The 25963-nt window shown below is 43.0% G+C and overlaps 3 protein-coding genes across 13 annotated transcripts in view; all 3 read right to left on the bottom strand.

The window, feature by feature from the left end:
* LOC142939589 (electrogenic sodium bicarbonate cotransporter 1-like) overlaps positions 1 to 13075 on the bottom strand; it is a 29788-nt gene extending 16713 nt beyond the window's left edge. For all 11 annotated transcript variants that reach the window (XR_012950497.1, XR_012950127.1, XM_076083068.1 and 8 more), the window contains exons 1-7: positions 12756 to 13075; positions 8581 to 8654; positions 7654 to 7818; positions 3134 to 3266; positions 1875 to 2035; positions 1604 to 1771; positions 669 to 745 (exon numbers count right to left, since the gene is read on the bottom strand). Coding sequence is in view for 9 of the 11 variants with exons in the window: in XM_076083068.1 (XP_075939183.1) it covers positions 669 to 745; positions 1604 to 1771; positions 1875 to 2035; positions 3134 to 3266; positions 7654 to 7818; positions 8581 to 8654; positions 12756 to 12772 (795 nt within the window). In the remaining 2 variants the exon portion in view is untranslated. The remainder of the gene's footprint in view (positions 1 to 668; positions 746 to 1603; positions 1772 to 1874; positions 2036 to 3133; positions 3267 to 7653; positions 7819 to 8580; positions 8655 to 12755) is intronic.
* Positions 13076 to 13785: 710 nt separating this feature from the next.
* On the bottom strand, positions 13786 to 17493 carry dck (deoxycytidine kinase). The gene is made up of 6 exons (XM_076083095.1): positions 16611 to 17493; positions 15773 to 15966; positions 15405 to 15552; positions 15164 to 15279; positions 14729 to 14828; positions 13786 to 14051 (listed from the first exon to the last, which is right to left on the bottom strand). Exons 2-6 carry the CDS (start codon positions 15922 to 15924, stop codon positions 14025 to 14027), a joined length of 543 nt encoding a protein of 180 aa, XP_075939210.1. The 5' UTR covers positions 15925 to 15966; positions 16611 to 17493; the 3' UTR covers positions 13786 to 14024.
* A 154-nt stretch (positions 17494 to 17647) lies between these two features.
* On the bottom strand, positions 17648 to 24996 carry LOC142940526 (MOB kinase activator 1B). The gene is made up of 6 exons (XM_076083087.1): positions 24701 to 24996; positions 23538 to 23704; positions 21656 to 21749; positions 21099 to 21232; positions 19857 to 20020; positions 17648 to 19749 (listed from the first exon to the last, which is right to left on the bottom strand). The coding sequence occupies exons 1-6, from the start codon at positions 24712 to 24714 to the stop codon at positions 19672 to 19674; spliced, it is 651 nt and encodes a 216-aa protein (XP_075939202.1). The 5' UTR covers positions 24715 to 24996; the 3' UTR covers positions 17648 to 19671.
* Positions 24997 to 25963: the final 967 nt, after the last annotated feature.

Consider the following 25963-nt stretch of genomic DNA (forward strand, 5'->3'; position numbering starts at 1 on the left):
CTTTAAATAATTGTGGTGATTAAAAAGCGATTGTAACAAGACTGGCGTTGTGATTTTACTGGTACAGGTAATGTCCGCCCTTTCCTAGAATTATGTGCTGCGTGGCAGCTTGACTTTATGCCACCTAATGAACAGTGTAGGAAATTGTACACAGTGTTACACAAAACTGACATGCAAAGTACACAAAGAACATACACAGTAAGTTGAGGATGAAAGAAAAACTCTGTTGCAGGAAAGTGATTAACTGCAGCCTTGGTGTTGTGGCAAATGTGGACATGCTCACTGTAGCTGGAGTGTAAATCCAGCTGTTAAAAGTTCAACTGGGCCTTTTGTGCATCTACAGACCACACAGCCAAATCATTACTCGATCGTGAGTCATGGCAGTGAGAGAAACTGCATGTGCGGACAACAGAAACTCACAGGACACAAAGAGGGGAGACAGTGGGCTGTTGTTGCACAGAGCGGACAGAGAGCCAGCGGTCTTATCTATCAGAATGTGAGGCTCACAAGCTCATGCACACACACACACACACACACACACAGAGCCCAAACACATGACCCTGCATAGTGCTGCTTTGTGAATGGAGACCTTAAGTAGCATCTATTATTGTTGCATAATAGTTGCACATCTCAGCGCAACAACACAAAAAGAGACACAAACAGATTACCTGATCCTTCTCTGGTTTGTCAGAGAAGTCACTCAGACTGTTGGAGGTGAGGTTTCTGTGGGCAGTAGTGGGGCTACCTGCAGAGAGGTGAGACACCGTTTGGGATCAAAACAAATTTAAAAAAGAGGCCGGGCGAGACTGCACAGCTTTTCACAGGAGATATTTTTGGCAGAGGAGGAAGACGAGTCCCAGAAAAAAAAAAAAAAAAAAAAAAAAAAAAGGCACAGGGAAAGTACATGAAGAGAGCCAGAAAAGTCAGGACCTAGCTAAATGCGGCGACGCTTAAGCTTTAGGACTAATGCCAGATGGTCATTCATTCAGGCGCTCCAGGGAGAGCAGGGCCGCCATCAGCAGCAACGAGCTTAGGCAAATATTGGCAAATGAGTGAGAATGTAAACTTTGGAACTCCGCCTGATACAGTCCACTTACCGACGACGTAAGAGAACAGAGTCGATGGCATTTTAGCTTTTTCTTGCTAAATAAATATTTAGTTAAGTACATTGTGAGTCAATGAGTGGGGCGATTCCATCTCCGTGCGTCTCTACACTGATTTGCTGGAAATCTCTAGTTTTTACATGTTGCTTTCAGCACGAGCGCCGTGACCTCACTTACAGAGGTATCCCATGCTGGAGCTCCTCGTGACCTCACATGGGCCCTCTGGGTGTTGGGGGTTTAAACGAGACACAGGGTGCTCAGCGGGGTTGCGTGCTATATTACCCCAGAAGCAGGAAGTCGGAGACAGCACAGTCCCAAAGGAGGAAAAAAAAAGGAAAGGAAAACAAGGTTGGGAAGGAAAAGCAGAGAAAAGACAAGAAGGAAAAGATTAGGAAAAGAAATATCTACAACAGCAGTTAGTGTAAGATTTCACATCAGAAATGGGAAAGAGAATTGATTGGGTTAAGAAGGATAAGAAAACAGGGCAGGGGGTGCATTACCATTCTCCTGGTGGTTAAACAGCCTACTCGCACTGGAAACACTCTTGCCGATGTCAGCGAGGGAGCGCAGGTTGGACTTCTTGGTCTGGTGGCGATGCTTCCGCAGCAGCGTGTACGTGACCTTCTCCTTCAGATCCGCCTTCAACTGACCCGCCTCGGTGATCAGCTCTGTTAGAGTGGACATGTTGAGGATCAACATGAGGTCACCCTCAGATTCCTCAACATATATACTGTATATATATATTTATCATTCTGGTCAACCCTCACTTACCGACAACCTGCGGCAGCGTGGAGGCCTCCAGGTCCAGCATGATGGTGCCCTTCTCGATGCACGTTTTGAGCTCCATCAAGCTGTGCAAGGACAGCGTGGCCACATGGGGCTTACTCCAGCGCTCTCCGCCCTCCTCCACCTTCTCCTCAAACTTGATCCATCTGAACAGTGGAGGACGAAAAAAAAAATAAAAAAAAGACAAGTGTTGAGATGTATTCACAGTAGTGGGCTTGCACTGCGGTGTTCGACCTCGCCAGGTGTTCCAATACAACCCATAATACACCAAACTGAAAGTAAAGGTCACTGCACATCATAAATAAATTAAAAAAGTACACAACTGCGACTTTGTTTATGAACTAGTACGGGTGACAAACAGATAGGAGACAAGTTGGGCTCTCTTTTCTTTACTAAACAACCCCACCGTGTTTTGAATTGGTCACACAAGAATAGGAGACGCAGCACAGCGTAGAAATACTAAATAAATCACTAGACTTGAGAAAATACATGGCATGCTGGGATGGCGACAGACGTTTGTACCCCACGTGACTAAATGTGAGACTTTAAATGACTTAGAATGAGCTTAGCCTCGAGGGTAGGACTAAGGACAAGGATTCTTTTTAATAATGACGCCTCACATGTCAGCACTACAAAAGAGACATTCTCCTGAGGCCTGAGGATGGGGTTTCCTCTGGGGATAGAGTATCCCTCTGGCTTTGGTCCGCACGCTTTAAACCAGACGTCTTACTAGGAAAGGAGCCCGGCCACGGAGACACCGTCGACCCCAAGGACTTCATTTATCTTCCCTTTCATGCAACCCCTGCTTCCCCTTCCCAAAAATATTGCACGATTGAGCCTTTCTGCAGCATTACTGTGTATTCATCAGATCCAAAAAAGAACCATGTGACTTCACAGGACTATGTTGAAGCATTAGAATAGGGAAAACAATTAACAGCATCCACTTTTCAATGCCAAAATGTCATGAGCTCCAGAGCCAACTGTAACATTACATCTTGTTCTGGCCATGTGGGAGTTTCTGCCTTTCCCTGGTCTCATAGGGGCAGGTACTACAGATCTCATTCAGATAACAGCAGACTGGGAGTTCACTGGAGTTCGGCCTATTTCCCTACACATACAAAACACGATTGTTCATAAGCGATTGTGAAGCAGGACATTTGTGACTACACTGCCCGTGGCTGTAAATGTTGGGGGTTGACAGGAGCCACGGCTGGCTTAGAAGACATTTCGACTCAGCGGCTCACCTGGCCGTCTCCTTCCACTCCATCTCCTGCCCGTCCACGGCCAGTAGTTCGTCCAGCTCGGTAAAGAGCTGAGGCGGCGGGGGACCATCGTCCTCCTCTCCCAGGATAAACCGGATCCTCTCGGCTGGAGAAACTGCAGGGAGGAGGAGGCGAGTTAGGAACCAGCAAACAGGTCCGTCCTGACTTTTTTTGATGTCCAAGAAACCCAAACTATCGCCACAGATTCCAGCCCCTCAAGGCATGATTCAAAATGCTGTAGCAAGTATCAAGCACCTTCAAAGTGGCTGTGCCATGCAGTCAGATACAAATATGGATAACATCTTTAAACAGTTGTTTATGAAGTAAATCCCTGATGATCTATTTGCTCAGAAACATATCTGCCGTAATCAAACAAAAGATGAACACAAACTTGAGCAGATACGATTTATTCTGGCTTCACGCTGCTATAGTTCTCACCACACTTTAGTTTAATGTCCTCTGAAGAGAAGTGCCTGGAAGTCAAATACTCGCACAGTGCATCTCACTGGCAGAGTAACAGCAATGAATTGTATCGTCTCAAGGAATTATATCAACAATGATCAACTAATTGGGAAAACCAAGGTCCATGGAAACCATGTTATGCTGAGATATAAATATATTCACTATTTGATTAAATGATCTGAGTCATAAGTCTGTAAATAAAAAGGTGTGTTTTGAGCAAACAGGGATGTAAAGTTTTAAAAGGAAGTGCGTGCATCTGGTCATGCATGTCTGTAGAGAAGTTAATACTAAACTTTTTTTTGTTAAACAGCCTCTCTACAGAGCATGACAGACGCCTCTTGACCAACTTGAACCCAGGAAAAAAGCACAGGTATTTAAGCAAGAAGCAAATACTTGATAACACACCCGCATTAGGAAGAACTTTCCCTTTTACTTCCTTCTGAGAAGGAAGTAAAAGATACGTGTCAAAAAAAAAAACCCGACTTGATTGATTGATCATTTGCAGTAAATGCGTAGCCTCCCCGTCAGAAGTTATAGACACAAAGCGGCAGCTATAAAGTCTCCATTATGCAACAATAAGGAGATCCACGATGTTCTGTATATAAAGGGTTGTATATTGTAAGAAGAACTGTGTATTGTTCTTTGTGAAAGTTGTATAAAGTGATGAAACAAAGTAGAAGTAAAGTGGTAAATCACAAGAGGCTATTTATGCAGCTTTCTCTCCAACTACTGGTACCATTCAGGATTCCACAGGTGGATACCTCGACAACGTAACAGTGCCTGTAACCTTTTAATCCTCGCCCAGCATTACCAAGCTTAACTTAGGATGGTTGTTTTTAAAAATGGTACAGTTGGAAACTCCTGCACTGTAGCGAGGAGGTCCAACGTTAAGCTACATGAAGGTCAAGATCAATGTCTTGGAAACGCTGGAAACAGCGTCTCCTCATCTTGTACGTCCGCATTATTGTGTCATCCACCGACAGCCCAAAACACAAAAGATCTTTCAGTCGTCCACATGGCCTTTTCTGCCATCTGGCCGACTTACAGCGGTGGCCTTTTGACGCGACACGACACGGTGTACACAACACCGCTCACCTCTTAAGTCTCACAACCGGTGTTATCAATGAAAACCAAGCCTTTGTTGCGGTTACACACAACTTTTAAGTGGACAGCTCCACGGGCTTTTGCCAGAGTCAACAGGATTATGGGGATTTAGATGGAGGGCAAAACAGCGGAAAAAATGTCCAACAAGCGGAGGGCTCCATATGCACCGTCTAGCAGTGTGTATGTGTTGAACGCTGTTATCTCACACCCTCACCACTACACCTAAGGGCACATGCCAGTCGCTCATAGTGAGTTTGTGCTGGAAGCAGAAGAGTTCACAGGGACAGTGGAAGGATGAAGGCAAGTTAGCAATAAATGGCAAAAATCTAATGTGAAAATCTTTGCAGGAGGGGGGGGGGGGGGGGGGGTCACTGAAGTGATTTTCTGAAGTGATTTACACGACTGTTTACACTTCAGATCTTCTGCAGAGATACAGTTGGATGAGAAAGAAGCCGGAGTCTGTGTCTGTGTGTTAAGGGGGGCACTTATAGTGAACCTCGGCTCAGTTCAAAACCAGTGTCTGTGTTTGGTTCCACTTCTGTCCCCGCCTGCCAGTCTGATTCTATTGATGAACCATCAACACCGGTCGCATTTATAATGAGAGCTGCCATGTTTGAACCATACACAAATAAAAATGCTACAGGGTAGATTGCGGTCATTCATTTAAGACCACGTACATTTTGGAAATGGGTCTTTAAGGAACAGGCTAGACCTGCAACGTCGACTGCTGCTGATATTTAAGTCAGCACAAAATTCTTACCACTGCTGTTCCGACTTTTACGACACTCGTAACGCTTAATTAAGCTGCGAATAGTTGGTTGTTACTGGTCTGACTGGTTCTCCATCACCTTATATGAAGATATTTGTAATAATTGGAAAAGCTTGTTCTCGTGTGGCTGATGCTAAACTGTTCCATGCTCTGAGGCCTCTACATCCTGTTTGTGAGAAGAAAAAAAAAAAAAAAAAAAAACGTACGTGCAACTGAATAATGCTGAGTGAACAATCGTGCCACAACAACAGGCTGCAACAGCTGCTGTATATAAAAGAAGAAACAGGTGTAAATTGCTCATGACAGCCCTGATGACGAATGTACAGTCTCATCTCACAAATACACCTAGAAGCAACCAGTTCTCCCCGAGGGTTGTTTTCCTCCCACAACTGCTGCAGCCAAGCAATTGCACACAAGAGATTCTTTCTCTGCGTCTCTTCCGCTCAACCACTGTCCTCGGTTCGCCCCCAAAAAACTATTTCGGCAGGCATTTCTGTGTACTCGTGTTATCCGCTGCCGTACCAGTTCCCCTTCTCTAAAAAGGGTGTTGCTCAAAACTATGCTCCCACTGCAAAAAGTCACCGTAGGGATTCTGTTCTGCGCTTCCACAGAAAGAGCCTGTTGCATAACCGGAGCTCGTCTGCTAGAAAAGCTAAAGCTTCCTTATGGTGTCTGAACACCACTTTACCAAATCTTATTTGATCACGCTTTATCCATTTCAGGTGAGGTCTGTCACAATAATTAACATATAGACTTATCATACAATATATGGACATGATCTCAAACATTGTTGTACAAGCCAGAGAGTCCATTCTATTTATGTACGTTTTATTTATTTAAGATATTTTAAGCTTTTTTTAACATTCAAAATCCAATGTCTGAACTCACTTAAGAATTAAAAGTGAATTGCTGATTTTAAAAAGGGTGTACTTGCATGTTAAGTCCAACCAAATGCATTCTCATGACAGGCCTTTATCATTACAATTACCAGCTCAAACTCTTGATTCGCATTTGTATACCTTCGTTCAGGTATGTGGTTCTGCCGTCGTCGTCGTCGTCCTCACATGCCCCGCAAATCCCTGCCTATTCCCTCCATCTCAAAAACACATGTAGAGACCTTAATGGTTACCTCCACCAGCAGTAAAGCAGAGAGCAAACACTCTCCCACAATGCCAGTTTCCAGGCTGGGCCATTTGAAGGTGAATTCCAGCTTTGTGGTAATTGTACGTCTTGCTTTTAACCCGATTGTAATGTTGAAGACTTATTTAATTACCCACCCATAAGGTTTGTGTGGTGGCACAGAGCATTCATCGAGGCTTAAAGATAAAACACAGATCCCCGTACAATTATACGGCTCATTTACTGAAAGTTCAATGCTTTCCCATCTCTGTAACCACATTTATAAAAAAATTTAATAAAAAAAGTCTCCTTCTTCCGGAGACATACGAGTTAAAACTGACCTATATCTAAAGACTCTTTCGATATTATAATTCCTCCTGCTCTAGAAAGCGATCTTTGAATTAATGGTTGTATCCTAAGCTTCTATACGAGGAGACATCTGGTGTGTTTTCCTACAGCAGAAGGAAGACTCCCGAGACTGACAACAATAAATGTCCATTTAGCATTCATGTAATGCTTCTGGGAGATCGTGCTTCACCACTTCAGTTCACCGTTATTTGCGATCCTTACTTGTTCCACCTATTACTGTGGTTGTATTAGGATCACTTGTTGTTGCAATCAAGCTTGTGCAACATTGGAATTTTGTTTCTTCTTCTTCTACTTCTTTGTTCCTCATCGACCAGATGTTTTTATGTTCTGAGAATCCCCTCTTCCAAATCCCACAAAGTACAGTGTTAATCATCAAGTGTTAATCATCAAGGTGAGGGATAATACCCCTGCTGTATTTACTTTACACACTTTAAACCAATCCAGTGTCATTTTCAGATTAGTACTCGACGTGTTCTCGGTCCCGCGTTCTACTAATTCTGTTGAGTGGACATTTCTTTTGCATTTCTTTTTTTGCTTTCTTGGCTGCCACCCTGACCTACCTCCTTGAACCTGGCTGCGATTTGCAGAGTGCTGCTGGACCTCACACCCAACACCTCGAGAGGGTTATAACCATTACTAAATATAATCTGCACACTGGCTTGTTGTTATCAGAACTCACTGAGAGGTTTGAGGATGTTTGCAGTGGACTCGTCTGTGTAGTCGCCGTCCGACTTGTATCCCTCAGCTCGTTCTCGCTTCTCCTTGTGGCTGGACTTGCGTCTGTGGCGTCTCCTCCGGTGGTAGCTCTTGGGGACATGCACGCCAATGTACACAGTGTGGTGACCTGCCGCGAACAACAATACAATAGAGAAGGGAATGCAGGTCAGATTACACTCACAATCACAAGGAAATCACAGTGGTGTGAAATGTTTTCTTATCACAAGGCTACTTTGACGCTTTATTTTTTTTAGGGCTTGTGCTGAGGGTTGTTGCTCATTTCTCAATCCGGAAGAGATACAGTCAAATTGTGAAATCAAATAAATGCCAACTACTTCCTACAAAGCAGCTCATACAGGAAATGATGCCTCCAGGAAGTAATCAGAGAAACATCCAGAGAGTGAAAGAGACAACTCTTACAGATTAACCGACAGTCAACCTTGCATTCCATAAAAATGCGTCTTGTAGTGTTTTAATGATATCTTCCCCCACCATCACGTGGTCGGTCTTGCTTCCTCGCAGAAGCCAAAGACCACCTGAGGCGCACACTAAACAACGCACTTCCGCCACATTCCCATGCAGAGGAAGCGACAGGATCTTGCAACTGCACGAACACAAAACGGCTTGACATAATGCCAAAAACTATGACGCGGTTCTCTTTGTGTGCGCCCTGTGAACATCTCAGTAAATGCCCGTGGGCCACTCGTAAATTGTCATGACCGGATTAGAGCACTTGAATAAACATCTTCCTGTTCAAGCTAAAGTGGAAGTTTTTAATCTTAAATGTCATATTCTGTGCCGGTACGACAGGGACAACTACAGTTTTCACCTGCAGACAGTATGTGTGGAAAGACCCGGATGACAGCTAGATATTCATCACTGATCTTACCTTCCACTTCCCCTTCATCGCAGACATGTTTGACAAAGGAAGCTCCTCTGTCCAAGACGGCCTCGTCCTCCACTCTACAAGGCAAACAAAAGAAAAGTTATTGTACATAGATCACCACTCAGGACGGCATGTAAATACACAAGTCAAACAAAACAGTCTGCCACAATTAGTTCTTCACCATCATTGAAACACTGAAATACACTTAATAATTTGAATCATCAAAAAAAAAAACACAATGAATAACAAGGCTTCATGGTCAGTTAACCTGGCAAGCTTTAAAGTGCATCAGCATTTGTGACGTTGTGGTAATCAAATGAGACCAAAATGTCACCTTCCCCTTTACCCACAATGCTGCACACAACATGAGGATGTGCACATTTTTCCTCTTCTTTTCGTCAGTGAGTTGATGTGTAAATTTAAACTGCACGGCACTTTTATCACAGTAAGACTACACCGCATAGTGACAGTCATACCGGACCGTACAGTGCACACGCGAGGCCAGAGACATCTTCTTAGGATACTCGACCTTTCACTTTTCTTTGATCATCAATCGTAAACCTTCCTGGAAGGTTGGAAGGAATGTGGCTCCTCCAGTCGGGCACAGTGTGGACTCTTCCAGGTAATGAAAGGTGGTTTAAGCAAACCCCAACCTCAGGATACCCCTTTTGCCAAAACCGCTACGGAGGGCAACAACTACAAAAAAGTAAAACAACGGAAACCAATTTATCACTGCGCTAGAAATATGCATTGAGGCCTTATCTCAAATGAGCCAATCTATTCCTTCAAACTGTCCAGGGACTCCATAAGCGTGTCAGTGGCTAATTAGGAACTCATCTGCTGTGGCTAATCTGACCAACTGCCTTATGAAAACAGTTTTGTTAAACAACAAAAAGTAAAATTTCAGATGTGCATCAAGCATGTCAATAAACATGTGAACAGTTTCCACTGAGAAATCCCCATCTGGGATGATATAAGTCAAAGAATTGGGAGGATGGGAGCAGTGTACATAAGCCACTAAATAAACAAAGTCAGGAAGGATGCAACTTGTTCCTCCGAGTGCACCGCGAGCTCTTCTGGATGTCCCCTGTGGATATGGTATCTGTCCTTGAGAGAGATACAAGCATAACGCTGATAGCAGACGTCATGTTGATCCACCAGCTCCCGAGATCAAACAAGTGATGAAGAGAAGGAGTGGCCGGACTCTGTGCCAAGTTTACAAGCTGTGCTAGTAGTGATTGGCCTCTGCAGCCTCCTTTTGTAGCTCATTGTTGCTTACAAAAAAAAAAAGAAGAGGTCAAGTTGCCACACGGCATCGTGTAGAGAGCGCCGATGCTATCGCTTAACTTCAGATTTCTGCACATGTTCTGTGCCGATTGTGCTCTTCTTTCTCCTCCAGGACAGAGCGCACAGAAAACACCACCAGCTTCAGGGAGATACTTTTTGTCACTCTGTGTGAAGAACTCCTACTGAAGGGTCAGTTCATCCCAAAGTCTGAGATACATATTTGTCCTTTTATATGTAGGGCTGTTTATAAATCTAGTTTTGGAGATGTCGCTCGTAGAGATGTCTGCCTTCTATACAATACGTCAGCTTGTGGTGCTCAAAAGGACAAAAAAATTAACAGAAATGTCTGAATAATGACCCGGTTACTCAAGATAATTCACAGATCTTATTGTGAGCAGCTTCATGTAGGAACTATATTATTTCAACGACCTATAGCTCCAAAACAAGCCAACTCACACCAAAACAATCTGGAATGGAACAGATAGTGCTATAGGTAGGAGGAAAATATGGGATTTTGGAGTCAACTGTCCCTTTAACCAGTTATCTTAGTACGCCTTAGAATTAAGAATGTGGTCAGTAAACAGAGACATTAATAACTTAATAAACGGCTGGAGCTACTCTAATTTATTCTGCACATACACAGGATCTTTCCAGGAACACAGCTGCAGCATTTACATCTGCAACAGGTAGTCAGCAGCGGTGTGTGTGTGTGTGTGTGTGCGTGCAAGCATGGAGGAGGGGTCATGTAACACAGTGAAAACCGTTGGCCACGCAGGAGAGCAAAAAGGAAGCTCATGTTGCAGGTTTACTGCGAGCTTTAGCCCATGGAGCCACGTTAATCACTCCACGCTGAGGCCTCAGACGGGGAGACCCTCATGATGAGAAACATACCACAGGTGGCGCGCAGACACACAGGATGCAGGAGAAGATTACTGTTTTGAATTGAAAGCTGAATCTAACACACCGGGCGTGTTAAGTGGAACGAAATGTAGGCGAAAGAAGGAGGCGATGTCGGGAGCTTTGAGGGGAAGAAACTTAAATCTGCTCATCGGCATTCGTCAGTAAAGTCTAAATGACTTAATATCAAAGTTAAAAACTCAGGTGGCAGAAAGCATAATGAGGCTAAACGTCTTGTGTTTGTGTATGCAAAATCACAACGCCGATAAAGAGCCTGCGTCTCCTCAGTCACGTCGTAAACAGGAAACCTTCTTGATCTTCTTTTTCATTTCCTGCCATGACTTCCTCTGCCTGCTTAATAAATAATCAAAAGCTGGGTGAGGGTCGGGGCAACCGGCTGCATTGATCTCGCAACTTCTCACTTCGCTCCCGTTCTCGGTGACCTCATGGAGGCTGGATAAACCTGTCGGTGTGTGAGGAGCCGGGGGGATCAGCTGCTCGGGGATCATCCCCATCTCTGACGCAGTGACGCACCCAATCCCACTGGGCAGGTTCACCAGCAGGGTGGGTGGCCCCAGCACAGCCAGTGCACTTGAGGAAAGCACACACACCGTTGTCACAGCGAACAGGTGAGCGATCACTTAGTGATTTCTTATTTTAGGGCTGCAACCAATAACAATTTTCCTGAGCATCTATGTCTATCTTTCCAAGAGTCCAAAGTGATACCTCGAGGTCTTTAGTCTTGCTCTGTCCGACCAACAAAACAAAACTGTCGAACATTTATTAAAAGAAAGAAAGAAAGAAATCTCCACATTGGAGAAGCTGCGATGAGTGTACTTTTATGGAATATTAAAATAAAGGATGTGGCGGTAGTTTATAGATTCACAAATCCCAAAAACTCTCAGTGAGTAGAGGTGACAAAGGACACATGTCTGAACACACCTGTGCTCAGGTGATCGTGGACCCAATTGAACCGTCGTCCACTCCCTGCTTCTCAGGTCTGTCTGGACTTTTGGAATTTCCTGTAAGCAACGAGGAAATGGATTGCCCTTCATTTGGACACAAAGCATCACTCAGCGGAGCACAAAAGAGCATTCATGCCAGGAGCAAGAGTCACCGAACAAATGGATGGGACAAAGTAAAGAGAACATTTCTTCCATTACAAAAGATTTCACAATCTAAACAGTTGACACAGAACAATGAGGAATCCTCTTCTGATGGTAACAGTGTCTGCACCCACCCACATACATCTGCTGCCTTGGTTTCACTTCTTGCTACTCATTTAGTAACACTTAAGAGTACATATTCTGCGGGGGGGGGGGGCAACATATTCTGCTGCAGCTGATGAACTGCAGATGCATGTCAGAAAAAAAAAGGTTCCTGCGTTGTTTCCGTGAAAGGCAATATAACCGTCATGTCTTCATTTGTCGCGTCATTGCGCAACGTAGACACACACACACACACGCTGGCCCCGCGCCGAAAGCAGATTTCTGAGGGGTGTCCGCTCATGGACCACATGGTACGGGAGACGCGCGCACACATACGCAGCTTTAAATCACAAAAGTTGCACCGGAGACAACTCTCCGCGACTTGGCCTGCGCTCCCCGCGTCTCTCTAATTGAGAGCGACAAGGTTCTTGGAAGAATAGATTAGGCCAACAGGTTCACAGCCGCAGCGGTGCGGGAACAGTGGCTTATCCAGCCAAGGGGTGTAACGAGTCTCATTGAAATAATGTAACTCAAGTTACACAATCGATAGCACATTGACGTTTCACTCGAGTTATGGCAGCTGTGGCTAACTAAAGCCAGATGAGCCACTGAAAGATTTACGCACAGGGTCGCCAAATGACTATGGGACATATTAGCTGGTGAATCATACTCACCTGATACCTAATATACACTTTCACACCTGGCCAGGAAATGTCCTGAACGACGCCTATGGACTGAAACGGTACAGTTCCCAACAGTCAGATGTAACAAAGAGCAAAAACTTACTTCTTTTCGGAACTCATGGTGGCAAACTTCGCCTTTAACGCTGATCAGTCCGGGCGTTATTGGAGTAGCTCTTGGAGTCAGCGTTGGGAAATCTTCACCTACTCTAGACGTCGCGCTTTTCACGTGGATAAAAAAAAGAAGTAAGAAAGAAGTCGAGGAGCGCGGAGCTATCTCGCTGGAATGATTTCTCCGACTCTACAAACCGAGTTAAACTTGTAACAAACGCTCCTCATGTCGCGCGGGACCTGTTCAGGTCGTGTCCAGGTGTCATCTTAAAGAGAGAGAGAGGCTCGTGTTGTCTCGCTGCTTCTTGAAAGCGTGCGGAGAGACTCTGTGCGCGCAGCGTGTCTGTTTCCATATTTAAAGAGCCATCCCTCCTCCTGCCGTGACGCCACCGGGGTGTGTGTGTGTGGGGGGGGTGGGGGGGGGGGGGGGTCAGCAAGTTGCTCTGCGTAGCGCACCGAACATTCACAATCAATGTCTATTATTTACTTTGTATCTAATAGAGGCGCATTATAAGTCACCAGATTTATTCAATAATCATCAAAACATTGAAGTTTGAAGCACTTTTTTTGATTTTGAATGTAGGATTTCATGGAATCCCAACAGCTTGGATCACTTCTACAAAGACTACACTTTAAAATCAGTCGCTTTAGAATTCAATACCTTGTGTTGATTTCATACTTTTGTTAGACACACATTTTAAATATGACTCAACTACAGTCAGTGCTGATTTTAAACATTTTTTCAAGTCGAGGGGTTTAACATAGCAACACACGCTGAGAATATATATATATATATATATAAAAGGCATCTATTTCAGGTAATCAAATCCCATTGGAGCTACCAGGTAGAGGAAAGCTCAGCAGTCAAAAAATAGCTGACCGGACAGCTGTTCAGGAGACTGGCGACATCTTCTGGAAGAGTTGGAACACCAGGAGACTAATACTTGATGTGGAAATCAATAATCCCTGGATTTACATTTACAGCAGCTTTCATGGTAAATATTAGACGACCACAAACATTAAACAAGCATTTCAAGTTTATTGTCATTTGCACACAAATCATTATATAAATACACAACAGATGTAAGAAAAAGTTAATACGTTTATTTTTTTAAAATATGCTACAGGTCAGATCATCTGTGATGATTTTACTTTATAGAAAAATAATAGCCACCAATGAGGCATTTCATAGTTATAAAATTCTCTCCATTCAGCGTTTCCTCCTTTGTGAAGCCGATTAGATTTTCCAATCGCAGAGCGATCTTCACAGCGTGCTCAAGAACTCTTTCACCTGAAACAGAACCATAACCGTCACGCTCAGTGACAAACATCGCTCTCAGTTTCTTTTGTTTGCTTCCAACTTGAAAAACAAGTTGCTTTGTGTCGCCTGTGCAGAGGATAGTGTGGGACCACTTCCTGTTAGTGAATATGTAAAGGAGCCCGTAAACGCTACATCAGCAGCTCTTCAGGCCTCGTTTCCGTATGTGAAACCCGAGTGTGTATCTCGGTATCACAGAGATCTCACTGTGCACATGACTTAATCCTCAAAACCTGTTTAAATACTTCAGCCTGTTTATGTTGTTAAAGGTCAGCTGCAACAGGTGAGATTTTATTTTCCCCAAAGACAAACAATGACAACTTCTTCAAAACTGTACAGATAACAGGTCCTGTATTTAAACCTTTACCCAAGTAGAAGTCTGGGTAGATGGTTTATTATAACCTGACTAGTATCATCCTATTTTGGAGGATTTTATTGTTTCTGCTCCTGTGAAGCACTTTGAGCTGCATTTTAAGTTATGAGCGGAACTATAGAAATAAAGATTATTAATAATAATAATAATTTAAAGCCCTGCAGTGTTCCAACAGGATGTTTCCCCTCAAAGTCCTGTTGGAGTATTTGGATGGAGACAAATCCGAAAGCATCATTTGACCATTTCAAACCTTTAACGAGGCTTAACCGTCACTCACCTTCTCAATCATGTCGGCGCTCTTGATTTCATTCCCTTTAAAGTTTTCATTCACGTCTATGGTCAGGACTGGCACGTCACTGAGATACTCAAACTCCATGCTGAGGGCCACAAGCAGCAAGGGAATCACGGTTAGTGAAAAAGGACTTCTTTAAAGTGGTGACGCTTTGTTCATCTTAGTAAAATACATCTTGTACACACAACGGACCAGAGACACAACCCATGTCCCGCCTCATCCATTTCTTTTAAAAACACATAATAATAAATTGCCCAATGCCAGCTGGGATCGGCTCCGCCCCCCCCCGTGACTCTGAGCAGGATAAGCGGTTAAAGATGATGGATGCATGGACATACAAACACGTATTTTGTCCTCTCAGAAATGCATAGTTTCTGATGCCAAAGTGCCATAAAGGTCAGTGTGCATGTGTGGGCTCACGTCATGGTCTTGTGCTGCAGCCAGCTCTCGTGCTTGAAGTGGAGTTTCTCCAGATACTCCAGAGGGATGTCTTGCTCTTCTTCTCTGCCTCTCAGGTGCAACCGCTCCAAACATCTCTACACGTGCACATCAAAAGGGAAATTAGTACGTTGTTTTAATTCTAAGGCGAAAACATCTCCGTTTTCCACAGCAATCACTCTACTCTGATGTGCGAACACTACAGTAAAAGAAGCAGAAGTACCTCCGGTGAAGCTCTGAGGTAGATGATACCGTCCAGCTCCATGTGCTTCCCAAACTGGCTGTGCAGCCAGCTGTGGCAGTCCTGGTAGAGGGACCATTCTGTCTCATTCATGCACTCGCTCTCATAGAGGTTGGCTGCAAAGATGTACCTAGGACATTAAGGACAAGGAGTTTCAACTTAAAACAGAAAAAAAGGACCATATCAGTGTTTAGTAGAAGCTGCACAGTACTCACATTACTGCGGTTATCTTTTAAATATTTATTATTTTAATCTGCATAAAATGATTTTTACACTTGTACGTGTGAACTAGTCTTAAACATATACAAATATTTTCATTTGTAGATATTCTTCCATTTTGTCACTGCTACCTGTCACTGTAGATGGACCGCTCGAAGAACTGCACCGGGTTCTCGGCCTCGCGGAGCTTCCCGTTGGCCGACCTGATCTGAGCTCTCACCCGGCTGACGCAGGCGTAGCTCTGGAACGTGTAGGCCCACCTCTCCGGTTTCTCGTACATCATCTGCAACACGTTCCCTCCACTCCTCTGAGATGTGGTCAGCTCCTGCGGAAGAGGGCGAATTTAAATGTGTGCATGAAGTAAAAAAAACTTCCTATTGGGATGAACACACCTGCAACAATCACAGCTTAGTGTACAGTGCAAGGCCTTGTAAAATCTGGTCATTTATAATTAGCAGTGACTGCATATTTTCAGACATATCAAACTCTTTGATGACATTTAATGAATTCAAATAATGTTTAATGTGTATTTTTTGCTGGAGAGATGACTAAACAAGTAAGTATTCAACATAAATCTAATCAGCTCCAAATTCCTTATGCTATTAGTGCTCGTATTATCTAATACTCCATCTAAACATGTCCTGAAAAGTATGTATACTGAGGAGTGTGAGGGTGAGGCTCGGCCTGCAGCAGTGTGGGAGGTCAGAGATGTTTGACCTGTAATGGCATGCTCATCTGTTCCTCTGGGTGTGTGGCGGTGGTGAGTGACCAGTGCAGATATGTGGACAGAGGGCAGCTGCACTCTAAACACAGACTCCTCCAGTTATCTCTACAGTGCAACGTTGAATCAGTGGTTGTGAGAGGATTGCAGGATAGTGCGGAATAAAAAAAAAACACATCCATCAGACACCATAAAGTGTCTGCATGTGGGCGTCAGCTGGGAGCACTGAATTAGGAAATGTACAGTACCTCAAAGTCACTGCCTTTTGTTTGCACGTTGCACCATCTGGCGATTGGCTCTGGTACCACCTCCCAGTCCCCGCTCTCCTGCTCCAAAAGGCGCACAAAGGTGGACTTGCCCGCCGCTGTGCACCAAGGAATAATGCAGAAAGTTCAGCGTTGAGAGTAAAAAAATGTAGCAACACATAAATCGGGACACGGCCTCTTGGAAGTAAAAGACATGTTTTTAGCTCATTAATAAGTTTATAGATTAAAGCGGGTGTTGCAGCAGCTGCAGGAACTTCCTTGTTGTTTAAAGTTTGGCGCGGGGCGGCAGCAACTGAAGACCGGAAGAGGCGGGGTTTGCACAGCTGTGTTTCCGCCCAGGAAGCAGCTGCTGTCGCTCACGTGTCTCCGGCTCCAGGCTGCTCTGTGTGTGAGTGTTGTTGCTCCCAAGTTAGCGGTGCGTTACCAAACTGTTCAAACACTCAATTGCAAGTAAAAGTCCTGCATTCAATATGGTAAATAAAAGTATATTAGAAGCAACAACATGTACATGTAATGGTCACTAGAACATATGCTAATTACATGTAGTGGAAAAAAGTACAATATTTCCCTCTGAAATGTAGTGAAATAGAAGTATAAAGATATTGAAATACTATACTCAAGTACCTTAGAATTATGAGTAAATGCATTTACGTAAGCCAAAGAACCAATACCACAAATTATAAATACTCTACCACAAGTAAGGTCATGTATTGTAGATGTTACTTCAGTAAAAGTACAAGAGTATCGGCAACAACAAAAGTAAAAGTACTCTTAATCCAGAATTCTCTGCTTCAGACTTGTATTCACATTGCTGCATAAACATTAATGCAGCACTTTAATGTTGTAGTTGGTTGAAGTGGATCTAATTGAAACTGCTTTAAATACTTTGGGTTGGTTTAGTATACAACAATGAATCATACTTTATAAACTAGTATGTACAGATACCTCAAAAAAAGTACAGTACTCCAGTAAATGTACTTGCTTTCCACCGTGACGCTACAAGGTAAACATACAGTTCATTCAAAGAGTCAAGACCACCTTTATTTTCCTTGTAAACAGCATAAATCAATTCAGTAGCATTGAAACCCTCTACCAAGCCATTATATACAAACATGTCATCATCATTACAGTCGAGGAGGAGCACACTGTAGGCAATAGGCTGTGTTACGGCATGAGATGCTTCCAGGATGATTTCTATTACATTTTCAGATATCTGGTGAGCAGTAACATTCATAATAGTTAATTAAGGACGTGGAAAAAGATACTCCACAATAAAAACAAACAAGATTTTAATATCCAAATAGGGCGGGGGAGGGGAAGGGGAAGCAGCCTCTAAAAAGACTCGACGCATTCTTTAAACCAAAAGCAACCACTCCGTGCTCGCTGAAAGAAAATCATCAGGTCTAACCCTCAGTATTTACACGTGTGCGTTGAAGTATTACACCTCGGACAAATTATATATAAAGATATATATAAAATGTTCATCTCACCGGGTTTTCTTTTTAACCAAACCTGAAAGAGAATTCTGTTTCCATCACACAGCAGAATTAACCCACAACAAAGGAAACGTAACATTAGATAAAGTAGGAGCCGGTAACCCTTTTAGTGTTGCGTCAATTATTGCATAGTAAACTACACTTTGAGCTCGGGAAGGGTTCATGCATCTGCTGTTTGAAGCACGGCAACAAACAACTCCAGACCATTAGACAAAATAAAATAAAATAATAATAAAGCAGAAGAAATCTCACTTGTGCCTTGGAGCCAATTTCAGCAATTCGACATTCATTTGGGGGGAAATATGAGGGAGGAAATAAACTATGATCAGTCACATGATACAGCGTCTCACAAAGCACAGTCTATGCAGAATAAACATTCAGGCAAAAGAGGTCAGGGAAATGGTTCAAAGTGCTTTATGGCGAGTGAGATAACGAGGGATGCAGCAGCATAATCCAATTCTAAAAGATGCTTCTATTGTTTTTGTAACTGTGGCGGTTTTGACTTTAAACACAGGTCTCTACTTCTATTAGAGCACATTTATTTACAATTTAAGGTTTTAGATCCCTTGAAGACTTTCCCTAAAAATGTGTTTCCACTTCAAGTTTTGAGGGAAACCACTGGTACACGGGAACAGGTCACTAGAAAATGCTAAAAGTTGAGCTGATTTTGAATCCCTGCTACGACGCGACGATAGCCTAGCCTCACTTCTATGTCCTTTAACACATTCATTTATCATAACCTGCACAGAACACTCGGGAAAGACACTTTCTAACTAAATAAGGAAAAGGTTGGAGAAGAGTGTGGTTTTAAAAACAGAAACAAAAATATCTTTAAACCAGGTTATAGTACAGATAAGAGGGAATTAAGAATCACAGAAAATTTGATGTCAGTGGTATATGGCCTTTATCTTCTTACAGCTCTCACTGTTGATATAGGGCAATTATGAGCCATGCTAGGCACTTAGGATTATTTTGTATTGACAGATGTGGGCTCTTACAGATGTGAAAAGTAACCCAGATCCTTCTATGTAGAATGATGGATAAAATAACTAGCTAGTGTGGTGAAATGGGCTGAAAGGCTGGCTTCACTTCTTGCCATAACACCAACAAAGCCCTAAAGTTACGATACAGCATCTCTGCTTCCACACTCTTCTTAGCAATGGGAATCTAAGAGCGTGAAACCGCCTTGTGTTTTCAGAGATCCAAATGTAAGAGAAAAGAATCTGTGCAGTGAAATAGAAAACTAATGAACATATATGTCTATATTATCCTTAAAGTAAGCCGTGACTGAATACTGGGGCTCTTTCCGTACAGCTAAAACCATTTTGTCCAATATGTTAATCTGTGGTTTGTTCAATTGAGTGTGTAATCCCTGATAGCATTAGTCCTGGTGCCTTAAACCTATCAAGATCCTTCCTTCTTCCTGGCCTTCTTAAAAACATTTCCCCGAATGGAAATATAGTAGATACTGCATACATACAGCCAGGGCGGGGTGGGTATCTGTGCAAAAATAAGAAGACCAAAAAAAACAAGGATTACATCGTCGTTTATCTGTCCTTGGTTGTCAGTTTTTCAATGAGCTCCTGAAGTGGGACCAGCTCTTTCCTGTCAATGAGGTTGAACTCCTGAAAGAGAAAAACAAAAATCACATGACCCGCTGTGTGCAAATTCTTTGCTATTAGACAGTGTAAAATACGTAAAAGTCAATATTCAAATGTCAGGGATTCTATACCTGAACGAAAAAGATGAAGTGTTTGAACGACGTGTTGAGGTGGGCCTCCTCCTGCAGCTGCATCACAGAGTCAAAGTGCTGGTGGTAGATATGAGCGTAGACCCTGAACAGGCGCTTCAGAATGGTCTTCGCCACCGACATAAAGTTTCTCTTAAAGGGGACACCTTGAGGGGCGAGAGAGAAAAGCTGTGATTCACAAAACATGCAACCAAAGACATAGATAGTACGATCACAAAGAGCGAATTACTTAAAGGGGAGTTTATTAATACTTTGTTCTTTTTCTATAATCTATTCCTACAAATCCCAAAAAGCTCAGAGCAATGAAGGCAGATGCAGCTATACGTTGTTCTCTGGATTGCAAATGTCTTTAACGATTTAGGGGAAGTGCAAACGGTAATGAGTGCAACACAGAACCACCTCATGCTAACGCCGCTACCATCTGTGGTTAGGAAACTATGAGGTTGTTACACTGGTTGCACTGCTCCGTACAGCTCCCATGTGCTGTGCAGTCGATTCAGTGGATGTGGGGGTGGGTGTTAGCAGAAGCCCGGTGGAGAGTCGCTTCCTACAGTGTACACAGAGCTACAGTACAACCCAACATCAATTATTCAGAAGAAGCGGGTGACTGACAGGACAAGGAGCTCTTGATTAAAAGCTCCCACCTGGGGCTGGACGTGGCCCACTCTTCACTTCTTCACCAAACTAGACGATTCCAGGATTATCAATCATTTATAGGCTAGAGGCTGGTGTTAGTCCTGACAAAGTCAAACATATTAAAAGGTGTCCTGTGGAGCTTGTGATCTTATGAGGGAGTCCCTGCTTTGTTAAAGATGGTGAGCGACTATGAAATGGATCCCAGTCATAGATCTTGTGATTGTGGAACCTTTAGCCCTTGGCTCCTTCCACTGAGATGTACCAAACAGAGCAGATATTCACTTGTGCTGGCTGCCGTCCAGCTCGATTCAGGCTGCACCCTAGACGGCACAAGCCTCTGCTAGTCGGGAGGTTGAGAACCGTGTTGGTATGCATGTGAAGTCTGCTACGTTGTGAAGGAGAGAAACTTCTGAATATGTTCAGTCACTGGACCGCTGTCACTGTTACACTCCACAGAAAAAGTGTTTGCAGAACTATTGTTTTTCTTATTTAGAGCCGAGCACTAATAGACACCAGAGAGTAACACATCAAACACACACAACGAACAGACGGCTTTGACAGGATGGAGAGAAGGGACACGGGGCATACCGATCTTTGAAGGGAAAAGTGTCTCATCATCGAGCTGGTCCTGCACCCAGGTCATGAGGTAATCAATGTACTTGGGAGCGGAACATTTGATGGGCTTCTTGATGTTGGTTCCATCCGCCCAATGGTACTCATACCTACATGATACGTGGACGACAAACATCAGATCATGAAAACATTCGTGGATTCCATCTCCACTCATTCACCACTGACGTCATTTAATGTAGAACAACGTTCAGAGTCACCAAACACATAATTCTCCTCTGGATCCTTTGAAGAAGCCAATCTAAAGCTCGTGAGCTCAGTCTTCCCTACGAGACACTAGCATGTAAAACACTGACGATCCACTGATCATGGCAGCAGGAGGCCAGAGGACGGTATTTTACATGATCCTGATAACAAGTGGGCTGTGTTTTCCATTAGAATTATGGTCACATTTGCTGCCAAATGGATCCAAGTTATTTTGACAACACCTCTATCCCACACCCTGTTGAGCCTCGGCAGTGCAAAGCTTGTGGGCTGGTTTTGTAACACTTACGGGTGGAAAATTATGAACTTACTTAGGACCCGCAGACATGACTGGACAGCTTCCCTCTGTGCAAAAATCTGTGATGGTGCCATACAGCATGTTGATCTGGTTGAAAAAATCCACAGCTGAAAAAAAAAAAAGAAACTCTATTCAAATCACGTGTACACGAGACCAAATACCTCGTGTGCCAGCACAAACAGCTGGCGTCGAGTTTCCCCAGTCCAAACTGTAAACCAGTGCACACTCCAGTTATCGGGAACAAATGGTGTTATCTCTCATTCCCAGCGGCAGAGCGCCAACTTTGGCTTTCCATCAGTGTGAGAGATCCATTTAGAGTGTTGGCAGCGTTGGTGTTGGTGCTCCATTTGCTAATCTCCCAGAAATAAAAGTACATATTGAACAGCTGATGTGAGATGTCCTGTTTACTCAGTCTCCAATTGAGACATTTTTGTCCAAAGTGTTACGTTATTGACACTGAAGATTTCAGTACGTTCAGCATGGTTCTGGTAAAAAGCTGAAAGCTCTTAATACTGTTTCTGCCACTGAAGTAGTTGAAGTTAGATGTAACCAGGGAGGCAGACCAGCATTAGATACATATTTCAAGGCAATACCCGGCTTATCTACCGTTTAAACACTTTATTGTTTGTGCATTTTACAGTTTTAAAGTAAAACTTCGGATGAATCATGACACACAACCACTGGGAATAACATAAAAACAGGTCCGCCGCTTTGGCCATGCTATCAACTGATCAACACGTTCACTTTGCCATGACAGGTGCCAACGTCATCGTCATTATGACAGACTTCCCGTGGGCGTCGACGACATAGAGATGCAGACACAGCTGCAGCACATCAGAGATGCTTAGGTGATACAGAATAAACATTTACTGCATATCATAACCTCCGCTCTTCCTCTACTGTCACTATCCATTACAAGCAAAATGCCCCAAAAAAAAGAAGCTTAAACGCATGAAGTGAACTGCTTCTTGTGAACAGAGATCATCAGGAAAGTCATATAAACAGCAATTTCATTCTGACTTCCCTTTATTGTGCAAGTTAAAACATCCAACAGCCATTCATTTCCACTTACCTCTTATGAAACTACAACACTGGTATTGCAATGATGTAGCCGAGCCATCTCACCGGCACACTTAACACAGCTGTAAAATGTGTGAACTCGCTGATACACAAGATTCACTGTTAACACCGTGTAAAAATAGAGAAGTAATACAATCACAATCTCTGTTTTCTTGTGCTACAAATGGATCCAAAATGCATCAAAGCCCATAAATCAAAATCAAACGTAAATAACCTCAACACACTTCGAATGACAGCACAAACTAATTTATCGACGCATTCACTCTCTTGTTTTGTGATCTGCATTAAAGTAATGTAAACACTTGATCAAATCACCATTGAAATCCTGATCACTTTACGTTATACTGCAGGAAAAGTACTTTAAATAAAAGGCCAATTCATCTGTTAACACGCCGAGACTCTGAACATCTCAAACCCTAAAGGCACTCTGACACGACAGGAAGTTAAGCTCCTGCTGCTGCTGACCAGCAATTTGTCTCAATTCAGAGGAATGTAAACAAGGCTCTCACAGCACAGACAATCGAGTCTGTTTAACATTCACAGTGGTTCTTCCAGCATGAATGCACACGGCCTTCCGGGGGGAATGCCAAGATCTTACACCCTGATAGCTCACTCTCAAACTGATTCTTGATGTGGACTAATTGCGAGTTCAGGAACACGACTTCTTGAGAAGCATGCAAATTAAAAAAAACAACGAGGAGAGTGACGGATAACGAGATAAAAAGGCGTGCGACGGTGCTGTCCTGCCAGGAAGCTGAATTTAAAAAGGTGTTTTAAGGAAGGGAGAGGGGAAAAAAGGTGAAACTGGCGCTTACTGTTGACTGCGACCCACTCATTTAAGTCTTCACCCTCGGGCAACATGACTGCCATGCGCAGGTTTCCACTTCCCAGTGTAGCCTCTGCATGTTTCAACAGCTCGTACTGGTGAGAACCCTCCGGGATATTCTTCTTGGGCTTGAACGTCTTGGATGAACGGTTTCCACTGTGAGTCACATTTCAAAAGAGGAAGAACAAACAGTGTGACAAACAGGGAGGTAGTCAGATATGATGACAAATCATGCGATCACAGCGCCTCTAAGTGAGGGACTTTTTACTGACAAAAAGTTTTGATCTCCTTAGAAAAGAAAAGAAAAGAGTTGAGCTGTTGTTGACTTGATGTGTTTGCCAGAATCAGAGTGACGGACCAGAACAGTGCGTCTCTCTCTCTGTGTGTGTAATGAGGCCATTTGGGGGAGGTACTGTGTTCACTGGCCCATTAAACAAGAATTTAAGTCATCACAACATGGAAGGTTGCACACTAAAACTGATTCTCCTTTAATTAAAGCATTAACAGCTATTCAAACCAATCTGTATCAAAATCAATACCCTAGATAATTGTATTAAAATATGAAATTAATTATATTTCAATGGGGTAATGTTACAGAGCAGTGGTTAAACCTAAACTCATCTTCTTCCCTTTACCTAAAAATACTCACATCCTCACCAGAGGGCAGTTTAATGTTATCTCTGATTTTATCCACACAAGGGCTTTTTGAGTAGCTAGCTAAATATCAACAACATATTATTGTTCCCTCAAACAAATGGGCCAGAGACTGATTAGTGTCCTGTCACATCGGAGCTGGATTAGCTCGTTTTTAACAAAGTGTTCACACCAGCAAATATTCAGGCCAGCCGGGAATGAGAACCCCTCTATGTTAAAAAATTAGCTCTGGGGGTCAGTATATTATAGCTGAGAGTTTCATGGCAGAACATAATACCTGTATAAATAATCTACAATCGATGCCGACCTTAATTATCATTAAAATCTAGAGGATCACACCAGACATTCGGAGGTTAGTCCAGCAAGTAGTCGTAGCCCGTATCATTATATCGCTAGCTAGCTAGCTGGCTGTGTAACGCTAACCCTATTAATATTTCCCCAAATACAAAGCTACATGGCAAGGCTAAAATAAGCACCCGTGACAGAAATATTACTCACAAAAGAAAACTCATGTTTCCTTCTTGGACTGTAGAAAACAAATCACTCTCTTGGCAAATAGCTAGCAGGCAGACCGAAGGGATTGTTTACTAAAAACTCCCAAGTCTCGCACGTCCTCGGTTCTTTTCGGGCTCCCGTACGCGGTCCTTGAGACGAATCTGAAATAACTATTACTGTGGCGGAACCGACTAACAGCATTTACGTTAGTTAAAGAAAAAAACATGAATGTTATGGACAAGCTGGTCCACTGTGAACTGTTCTGTACGCTGAGAGGCAGCAGCGTACTGAATGTAATGCGAACTTCTTCTTTTTGACGTTCAGGGCAGATCAGACGCGTATCTGTAGTGTGCTGCCACCTAGTGGATGGAAACTATCAGTACTACAATTTCAGTTAAAGATAGATTTAATACGATATTGTACAGGGGAAAAAAAGTTATGCAGCTAGGGAATCTGCTGACTTTGCTGAGTACAATATATATGATACATATATACATTTTTTTTTAATGCCTGACCTTTGTATTAGTCTAATAATCAGACTTAACTGCCATTTATATTATATGTATTGGTTTATTTGATAAGGGACAGTGCACATTAATAAAAACATTGCTGTAAATGCGCCAGAGTTAACCAAGAGGCTCTTTTTCATCTGTAGACATAAGGCAGATGTTACAAAGTTGGAGTACAAAGTTAACCTAAAAACAGAATATAAAATTCAATTTACAAAGTTAAGCAATATTGACCCTTTACAATAAATGCACAAACAATGAAAGAAGTGAGAATATTAATATACTTTATAATATTTTGTTTCTCTTCATACATGGCTTATGATTTCAACTTTCCATATTATTTACATCCAGTCGTGGATGCATGGGAATATTTTATGTAACCATCATTTGGTTAAAAGTTGTCAACCAGTCCTAGTATTACCAATACATATATAAACATTTCAACATTGACTAAAAGTATTACTTTCAAAGCATCCCCTCCAACACTTGTGCCTTAACATGGAGGCATGGGGGCTCCAGATCACACCAAAAGAAGTACCAGGGATGTGTTCTGATATGTCTACCCTCTCTCGTCAGAAGATGGGCTGCATGCCACTCTGTTGAGGGAGCCCTCTACCAGAAAGGTGTGCCATTTCGTGTGCAGTTTTGTGTGTGGTATCCAGCCAGAAATGTGTGGCCTGTCTGAAGTGACCAGCTGTTCAACAGGTCAGATATATGTGAAACATCCAGGAGTGAATGCTGACCTATAGAGGCTGCA

Source organism: Anarhichas minor, unplaced genomic scaffold, assembly GCF_050575085.1.
Source record: "Anarhichas minor isolate MPS153535 unplaced genomic scaffold, ASM5057508v1 ptg000002l, whole genome shotgun sequence".
Lineage (NCBI taxonomy): Eukaryota > Metazoa > Chordata > Actinopteri > Perciformes > Anarhichadidae > Anarhichas > Anarhichas minor.

Bases quoted from the DNA above. Each gene is read 5' to 3' on its own strand.
- dck (XM_076083095.1), bottom strand. From the start codon at position 15,924: ATGATGTACGAGAAACCGGAGAGGTGGGCCTACACGTTCCAGAGCTAC. The intron at 15,553-15,772 runs GTAGCAGTGACA...TTAATGTCCTAG, and splicing joins CGGTCCATCTACAGTGACAG to GTACATCTTTGCAGCCAACC. The intron at 15,280-15,404 runs GTACTTCTGCTT...GTGCACGTGTAG, and splicing joins ACCTCAGAGCTTCACCGGAG to AGATGTTTGGAGCGGTTGCA.
- LOC142940526 (XM_076083087.1), bottom strand. The intron at 21,233-21,655 runs GTAAGTTCATAA...CGTATCATGTAG, and splicing joins GTCATGTCTGCGGGTCCTAA to GTATGAGTACCATTGGGCGG. The intron at 19,750-19,856 runs GTATAGAATCCC...TTTCTCTTTCAG, and splicing joins ACTTCATCTTTTTCGTTCAG to GAGTTCAACCTCATTGACAG.